A 10,967-nucleotide genomic window follows, 5' to 3' on the forward strand; every position below is an offset into this window, starting at 1 on the left:
ATTACGATGACAATGACGACGACGACAATGACAACGACAACAACGACGATTATAATGGTTATTATGATTATGAACATGTCGATGATGATAATGATAATATAGTAACGACGAAGACAAAGACGATGATGATTACAATAATGATAACAATAACTTTGACGATTTTAATCACGATAACAATAATAATAACAATAATCATAATCATGTTGACGATAATATAGTAATGTTGATAACTATAATTATAAAAATGATAATGTTAACGATATTTATAATTATGATGATTATAATAATAAGTATGGTTATGATGTTAATGAAAATAATAATAATGCCGATGATGATGATAATAATTAAGATAATTATAATAATGATAATAGGAATAATGATAATCATGAAAATAATAACGATAATAATAATAATGATAATGATGAAAAAAATAATAAAAACGATGACGATAACGACGATAACAACGATTATGATGATAATTATAATCATAATGACGTCAAAAATAATAACGATTATGACAGTAACGATGATGATGCCGATGATAATAATAATTATAATGATAACGATGCTATTTGTAATAATAATAATAATAATGCTGATGATGAGAATGATGACACTAATAATGTTAATGCTGGAAATAATAATGATGGAAATGATGATGGTAATTAAAATAATGGTAATAGTAATGATAGTGATGACAATAATAATGGTTATGTTGATGATAGTGATAATGATAATGATAATCATCATTGCGATGAAAATTGTGATGATGATATTGACGATAATGGTACTGATCATAACAGTGACGTTGATGACAATATTAAAGACTACGAAAACATGAACGATGACGATGAAGACGACGACAATGACAATGTTGACATCAATAATTATGAAAATGATGACAATAATAATACTAATGATATCTCTCATGACAATGGTAAAAATAATGATAATCAAAATACTGTTAAAGAGGACGATAATGATAACAACGATGACAACGACAATGACTACGACGACCATGACCATGACAAAATTAACGACGACGACGACAACGACGACAGCAACGACGGGGACGATGACAACGACGATGACGATGACAATGTTGATAACAACGATAATAATGATGACGATGATAATAATAATAATGATGATGATGATCATAATGATAATGATAATGATGATAAGGATGATGATGGTGATAATGATGACGATACCGACGACAGAGACGACGACAATGACGTTGAAGACGACGTTGACTGTGACTATTATCATAATGATGACAATGATTATAAGGACGATGACGATCTTAATAATAATTATGGTAGTCTTAATAATAACGGATTAAATAAATATGAAGAAAACAATCATAATAGTTGTAATAATGATAAGAATAATGATAAAAACAATAATTACAACGACAATGACGATGACGACGATGGCGTTGAAAAAAAAAACAACGACAACTTCGACGATGACGACGATGACGACGACGATGGCACCTACTACAACGAAAACGATAAAGACAGCGACGACAATAAAGACGTTAAAGATAATGACAATGACGACAATAATGACATTGACAATGACAGTGACCATAAATGTGACGGCAACGACAAAGAGGACGACGATGGCAATGATCATAAAAATGATAAAAATGATGATGATAGTAATGGTGATGATATTAATAATAAAAGTGCTGACGATGATGGTAAAAATAATTATGACAGTTATAATGATAATGCCGATGATAATAATGATGATGTTAATAACAATCATATTGATAATGATAAAAGTAATGATAATGATGATGATAATGATGATGACAATAATGATGATGATGATAATGATAATAATGATGATGATGATGACAATAAAAATGATGATGATAATGACGATCACAATAATAATGATAAAGATGATGAAAGTGATGATAATATTGATGATAAAAATTATGTTAATGACGGTAACAATAATAACAATAATGATAATGATAATATTGGATATGATAATGAGGATTATGATGATACTTATAATAATGATAAAGCTGGAGATGATAATTATAACGATAACAATAATAATGTCATATATACTAATAGAGATAATTATAATAGTGTTAATAATTATAACGATAATAAAAATAAGGATGATAATGAAAATTATAAAGATAATAATGATCATAACAATATTGATGGTGATGACGATGATAATAATGATAATGATAATAATTATAATAATGTTGATAATAAAGTTGATAATAATGATTATAAAAAAAGTATTAATGATGATAGTAATAATTACGATGTTGTTGATGAATACGATGATGATGATGATGATAATTATGATAATAATAATGATGATAATGACGATAACGATACTGATAATAATAATTTTTAAAATGGTAATGATTATAATGATGTATATGATAATAAATTTAATGAAAACGCTTATAATAATAATGCTAACGATGTTACTGGCGATGACGATAATGATAATTATGATGATAAGGATAATAATGTTAATACTCATAATGATAATGATAATGACTACGACGACGAGGTAGACGACAATGACAATGACAATGACAATAACAATAATGCTATCAATCACGATGACAACGACAACGGCAACGACACTGATGATGATGTCAAAAACAATGATAATGATAAAGATGATAATGATGATAAAAAAGTAGATCATAATATTAATAATAATAGTAATGATGAAAATGATAGTGATAATTGTAATAATAATGATGAACATAATGATAATGATAATGGTGATAATAATAACGTTGATGATGATAATGATAATAATAAAAACGATAATAATGACAACGACAACGGTAACAACAACAAAATTGACAGTTGCAACAATGACACTAATAACGATGGCAACAATAACGACTACGACAACAATGACAATGACGACGATAACAATGTCGATAACGATAATAATAGTGATTACAATGATGATGATAATGATAATAATAGTCATAATGATGATGACGATAATGACAATGATAATAATTATAACGATGCTATGGATGATTTTGATAATGATAATGATAATGATAATAAGAGTGCAACGATAACGACAACGACGGAATTGACGACAATGACGATAAGGACGACAATGAAAATGACTTTTTTTTAATGAAGTCCATGATAATGATGACAATGACAATCATAATGATAATAATCATGATGAAAATGACGATAAATATGATGATGTAAATGATAATGATATAATGATGATAATAATAAAGATAATGAAGATGGTGATAATACTTATAATAATAAGAGAGATCATGTGTATATTAATAATAATAATGATAATTAAGGTAATGATAATAATAAAGATATTATTTGATATACTAAATATGATCATGATGATATTGATGTTAATGATGATAATAATGATAATGATAATGATGATAATCATAATCATGATAATTATGATAATGATAATGATGGTGACGATGATAATGACAATCACGATAATAATGATGAATATAATAATGGTGATAATAATATTACTGACAGTAATAATAACCATAATAACAATATTAATCATTAAAATTGTGTAAATAATGATGGCGATAGATAAAATAAGGATGTTAATGAGGATTATTAAAATAATAATGATAAAAACAATATTTATAATGATGACGATGATAATAATAATAGTAATAATAATAATGATGATGAAAATCATGATGATAATGTTGATAATAATGATAATAATAATTATAGTAATAATAATAATAAAAATAATTATAATGTTGTTTATGGTTATGATAATGATGATGATAAAGGATAATATTGACGATGACGATACTGATAAGAATTATTCCAATAATAGTAATGATTATAATAATGTATATAATAATTTATTTGATGGTTACGCTGACCATTATGATGCTAATGATGTTACTGGCGATGACGATGATAATAATAATGATAGTAAGAATAATGATGTTAATACAAATAATGATAATGGTAATGATGACGACGACGAAAAAGACAACAATGACAATAACAATAAAAATAACAATGACACTAACGCTATTAATGACGACGATAATAATTATGATAATTATTTTAAGGATAATAATGATAATAATTATTACGATAACAATGACAATAGGGGTGATGATGATGACGACAATGTTGATAATGTTGTCAACGTTGACGATAACAATGGTAATGGTTGATGATGATGATAATGATGATGATGATGATGATTATAATGATGATGATAACGATAGTGATAATTATTATAATGTTAGTGAGGATGACGACGATGATGATAGTGATGTTAATGATGATGATGATGAAGATGATGAGAACGATAATAATGATGATTATGACGATTATGATAATAATGATGATATTGATGATATTAATGATAATGATAATGATAATAATAATGACGATAGAGATAATCATGATATTTATGATGATGATAATGACAATACTGATGATGATGATGTTGATAATGATGATGATAATAATGATGATGATGATGATGATGGTAATGATGATGATAATGATGATAATGAGGATGATGATAATGATGATGATTATGATGACGATAATGATGATGATTATGATGATGACGATGATGATGATGATGATGATGATGATGATATTGATAATGATGATGATGATAATGATGATAATGATGATAATGATGATGATGTTGATGATGATGATGATTATGATGATGATGAAGATAATGATGACCATGATGATGATGATGTTAAAGATGATGATGTTGATAATGATAATGATAATGATGATGATTAGAATGACGATGATGACAATGATGATGTTAATGATAATGATGATGATAATGATGATAATGATGATGATTATGATGATGATAATGATGATGATTATGATGATGATAATGATGATGATTATGATGATGATAATGATAATGATAATAATGATTATGATGGTGATAAAGATAATGATGACCATATTGATGATAATGATGATGTTGATGATGATTATGATGATAATGATTATGATAATGATAATGACGACCATAATGATGATAATGATGATGACAATGACGATAATTATGCTGATAATGATTTCGATATTCATGACAATGTTAATGATAATGATGACGAAGATAATGATGGTGATAATTACAACAATGATGACAACGACGACAATGACGTCATTAACGATGATGACAATGACGACGACGACAGCAACGATGATAACAACGACAGCAACGGTGACGATGACAACAACGATGACACGATGACGACGACAACAACGATGATGATGACAATGTCGATAACAATAATAATGATAATGACGATTAGAATAATTACAATGATAATGATTACGATAACAGTGATGATAATAGTGATGATGACGATAATTTTGATAATGACGATAACCTTGACGATAACAATGGTAATGATGACAACGATAACGATGACTATGACAACGACGACAATAACGATGAGGACGACGATGACAATGAGGTTGACGATGCTGACGATGATGATGATGATGATGATGATGATAATAATGATTATGATAATGATGATGATGATGATAATAATGACGATGATGATGATGACGTTTGTTGACGATGATGATAATTATCATGATGATGATGATGACGACGATGATGATGAGGATGATGATGATGATGATGATGATGATGATGATGATGATGATGATGATGATGATGATGATGATGATGATGATGATGATGATGATAATTATAATGATGATGATGATAATGATGATGATGATGATAATGATGATTATAATGATGATAATGATGATGATTATGATGATGATAATGATGATGATTATGATGATGATAATGATAATGATAATAATGATTATGATGGTGATAAAGATAATGATGACCATATTGATGATAATGATGATGTTGATGATGATTATGATGATAATGATTATGATGATGATAATGACGACCATAATGATGATTATGATGATGATAATGACGACCATAATGATGATAATGATGATGACAATGACGATAATTATGCTGATAATGATTTCGATATTCATGACAATGTTAATGATAATGATGACGAAGATAATGATGGTGATAATTACAACAATGATGACAACGACGACAATGACGTCATTAACGATGACGACAGTGACGACGACGACAGCAACGATGATAACAACGACAGCAACGGTGACGATGACAACAACGATGACACGATGACGACGACAACAACGATGATGATGACAATGTCAATAATAATAATAATGATAATGACGATTAGAATAATAATAATGATAATGATTACGATAACAGTGACGATAATAGTGATGATGACGATAATTTTGATAATGACGATAACATTGACGATAACAATGGTAATGATGACAACGATAACGATGACTATGACAACGACGACAATAACGATAAGGACGACGATGACAATGAGGTTAACGATGCTGACGATGATGATGATGATGATGATGATGATAATAATGATTATGATAATGATGATGATGATGATAATAATGACGATGATGATGATGACGTTTGTTGACGATGATGATAATTGTCATGATGATGGTGATGATGACGACGATGATGATGATGATGATGATGATGATGATGATGATGATGATGATGATGATGATGATGATGATGATGATGATGATGATGATGATAATTATAATGATGATGATGATAATGATGATGATGATGATAATGATGATGATGTTGATGATGATGATGATGATGATGACGATGAGGATGATGTTGATGATGATGATGATGATGATGATTGTGATGATGAGATTGTTGATAATAATGATAATTTTGTTTTATTTTGTACAGTTAGAATATTTGTCATAGTTTATATATTTATAACAATTGTTGTAAAGATATAGTTAGTTGTTAAAACATTTTGGTAATTTCAAGATAACAAGATTTTTGATGGTTATTGTGGCAGTTATGTTGATAGTTTTAACATTGATATTGGTTTTTATGATTTATATATTGGTCATTATGATAATGATTGTAAAGACGACGGTGATGCAGATAAGTCCTGTGGTAATAATTAATTTGGTAATGAATGTGTTCATACGGATGATCATGTTAGTTGTGATGATGACAATGTTTGTGGTTTTTTATTTTGTATGATTTGGTTTTGATTTAGCACAAGTTTTCATTTAGTTTTGTGATTTTGAATATCATTTTATTTTTTTCTTAATCTGTATGTACTTATCTAGTTCTCTCTTTTGTGTTTGTTATTGTACGTTTTTATTGTAGATATTTGCAGAATTTCTAGTAAATGACAGTGCATTTCGGGATTAATTTAAGTTAATTTTTCACGTTTCTTTATGTTGGAGTGACATGGCATTAATTTTTTTTTTAATTTTTTTACATTAGCTTTCACTACTGTCAAAATTATTGTGATATTGCCATCTTTAGCCACTTTATGGTTTATGTAAGCTTTCAGTTTTTTTTTGCATTTTACATTTTTTTTGTTACAGAACCTTTCTAATCTTGCAATTTTTAATTTCTCATTTTATAAATTACTTGGTTTATTATTGTTTATTTTATGGGTTATTTGTGAAATTTGTGTTAGTTATCATTTATTTTACGTTGTTTTGTATAGTTTTAACCTCTTTTCCAGCTATTTTCGTATAATTTTTTTTAAATTAGGTAGTGGTGACCTTTTAGTACTTTTGCGCTTGATTTTTTTTATATTATAGACATAAGGATGGCATCTTTTTGATTTATACAAATTTTATAAGCACGATAGTTCAAGCATGATAATTTGAGCATGGTAGTTTAATTAATATCTTTGATGTTTAAATGTATAGTATTATTTATATTATTTTATGAAAGTCATACGTGTCGTACTTGTAATTTTAAAGTCACCAACCTTTTGTGTCTGAAAATTATGTGATGCGTTATCTTACTACTTTTTGACTTAAGGCTTTCAGTTTTCTGTGAAACAAAAAAAAATTTTATCTTTGATTGCTTATGATCCGCAATTGTTTCTTTTTTTTTTTTTAATCTAACGATATTTGTATTCACCTAAATACTGACATTACCATGCTTGTAGGATATTCAATTTGATTCTTTTTATATCTCTACACAGTAGTAATACTAGGCTTAAAGTTTTCATAAAACTGCTAGATCTCACTGTTTTCGAGTTCCTTACTTATTTCTCACGCATGAGCCAACATTTATATTTTTTGTTTTTATTCGTACTGAACCTAATACTTTCGGACTTGAATAGTATAATGTTTTTTGCGAAAAGTCTCTTATTTATTACATAGTACATGTCATCGTTTTTTCATTTACTTCAAATATCGGCAAAGATAACGTTTATGGATTTAAGGAGTTTTTTATACATCTCTGGAACTTTGTTGTTTTATATATGCATGTTACTGTGTAAGTTTTATTTTTATCTACATAATTTATTATCTTACTGCAATCTGACTCATCTGAACCATCCGCACAGTCTGGTTGGTCATCACACATCCAGTTTAATGCAATACACTCGTTTTCGTTTGTCCGGCAGGTAAATTGATCTATGGAGCAGGTTAATTTACCTATAATAGCAGGATATACATATTTATTCCTTTTATAAAAATAAACATTTGTTTTTATAGTTTTATATTGTTTGCATTTACTAAGGTCATTTACTTGTTTATCTAATAGTTAAAACTCAACCATTTAATGATATGGCTTAATTTTTTCCAGTTACTTAGTAAAAAAACATACTTACTCAATGCAAAATACTTTTAATGCTACAAATTCTATTGCATTCGCATTTTTAGGACTTGTCAAATAACCTTCCTTACCTTTTTACTTATAAATTTATAAATATTGAGTTAACGTTCTTATTAATTATCTACACTTAAAACGAAAAACAGACTTGTCATTTTTTGTTGTTTTTGTTTTATATTTATTTAAAACTCTTAAATAATAGTTATTGTAACTAAAAGTATCACGTTATTTATATTATTAAGTCACTAAAATCCAGTCACATTATTTTGTATGACAACATATAACATAAAATATAATTGAGTTGATAATACTTAAACTAAAAACACTCTAAATATAGGGAAAAATACTGGTTCATAGTAAACATGATGGAATTAAAGACCGTAATGATAATAGTATGTATATATTTGCTTGCAACGTTTCGTGCTGATGTCTCAAACCTCATCAGACAGGCTAAAGTTTACTGATAGAAAATAAATAAGTAAATTACACATAAAAAGAACTGGAAATCACTATCCTTACTCACTAGTTGAATTCTTACTGATCTGTATAATTAAGATGTATTACTGTTAACACGGTCTCTATTTTATTCGTGCTCACTATGATCCTTTTTTTTCTGTCCATTTGAAAACTCGTGAAAAAAAGTAAATAATTGTACTTTAACTTAAAAATCTTCAATTTATTCTTTTTATCTCATTGTGAATCATGTTTATACATTAATTCGTTTTTGTTTTAAGTAGAAAAATTGAAAATTATCTTATTTAGTCCATTATTAATAATACTTTTTAGCAAAATTGATAACAGGCTGAGTAGTTTATGTGTCAAGTCAGTTAGACGTTATTACGTTCTTGAGTCTTGACATCGTTTTTACTTCAAAGCTGTTCGGAAAGTTACTTATTTTACTACTGTGTACTGCGGAAAAATTGCGTAAAAATTTTGAGTTAATTAAAAAATAATAACAGTCATAAACAAAATACTAATAATGATAATAAAAACAACAGAAATCATTATTAGTACTCTCATTATTAGGTACTTTTTATTCAACTATAATAATGTAGTACTCTGATAATTCAAAAAATTTTAGAACCATAAGATAATAACCTCTGGCTTCTAAAACTCCTCACTTTTATGAAAAAAGTAGTTTTTATGAAACTTTTCAATTTTCTATTTTAAAATTTATGTTCGAAACGGTTTTTGATCAAAAAAATTTTTATTCAAATCCTGATGAGAGGTACACCAATAACTGAAATTAAAAAAAAAAGTTAACGAAATAGTGCGAGATGTTGCCACTATAATACGAAGGTAAAAAACTTATTACAATAACTAGAGTTGCTGTAGAAATAAGAACTCCAATAGTAATTGATCTCCATGCAACTTAAATTTTCATTCCGTTAGTATTGAAAGTGACCATAATAGTAAATAAAATGTAAACAGATACTCTAAAAGTAATAAACGTAGTTATTACAACAACATCCAACAAATATTTGATTGCAACTAGTGTTTAGTTTTGTACCTGAATATTTGCCGACAAACCTTTTCTAAATTTAAACTGCGTCACGTTCGTTATTCTTATATTAAAGTTAAAGTAATTTTTCGATCATACGCCTTTATCATCGCGTACATTTGCAATGCCCAAGAAACCATTTTACCTTTACTCTTGTACCTTTATTTATCAATGTACTAGAAGTTTCTACTTTATTTTTTGTCTCTATAAATATTGCTCTGCGAGCATAGTAAGATAGTTAGCGCACCACGGCGGCAGAGAAAGCTTCTCTCCGCTTGCCTTCACTTGAGCACATTTTCATAATTTAAGCACTGTAAATATATTGTATGAATTTTTATTGCACACTTGCGTTACATTCATTTTCCGCCGTAAACCACTTCCACCTCTACACGACTGAACTGGATTGGGAGCAGCATAAAACCCCTTCCCTTGTAAACAACTAGTAAGTTTAGAGATTTTAAAGTTACATACATTAAAAAAACAATTACTAGCCGCATGATTTAAGCTCACAGAAAGCTTACCTCAATCGTCATTGTCAGTTGAGTCCCTAGAGTCAGACTGACTAACCTATACGGAATACATAAGTGTGAATGATGTGAATTATGACAATATTATAACCATCTACTTCGGTACACGTCAAAGACTTGGAAAAGATGGTAAATTAACAGGTATAAAATTAAGTGTGCCTGAAAAAGAG

The 10,967-nt window shown here is 27.9% G+C and overlaps 1 protein-coding gene across 1 annotated transcript in view; it reads right to left on the reverse strand.

Moving 5' to 3' along the window:
• Positions 1 to 8,924, reverse strand: part of LOC149374067 (low-density lipoprotein receptor-related protein 2-like) — a 645,855-nt gene extending 636,931 nt beyond the window's left edge. The window contains exons 1-2 of the mRNA XM_089594970.1: positions 8,918 to 8,924; positions 8,469 to 8,591 (exon numbers count right to left, since the gene is read on the reverse strand). Of these exons, the coding sequence (XP_089451096.1) occupies positions 8,469 to 8,591; positions 8,918 to 8,924 (130 nt within the window). The remainder of the gene's footprint in view (positions 1 to 8,468; positions 8,592 to 8,917) is intronic.
• Between the last annotated feature and the right edge of the window lie 2,043 nt (positions 8,925 to 10,967).

The sequence above is a fragment of the Copidosoma floridanum genome, unplaced genomic scaffold (assembly GCF_036245765.1).
Source record: "Copidosoma floridanum isolate Cflo_tuat_1 unplaced genomic scaffold, Cflo_Japanese_pri ptg000022l, whole genome shotgun sequence".
NCBI classification, from domain to species: Eukaryota; Metazoa; Arthropoda; class Insecta; order Hymenoptera; family Encyrtidae; genus Copidosoma; species Copidosoma floridanum.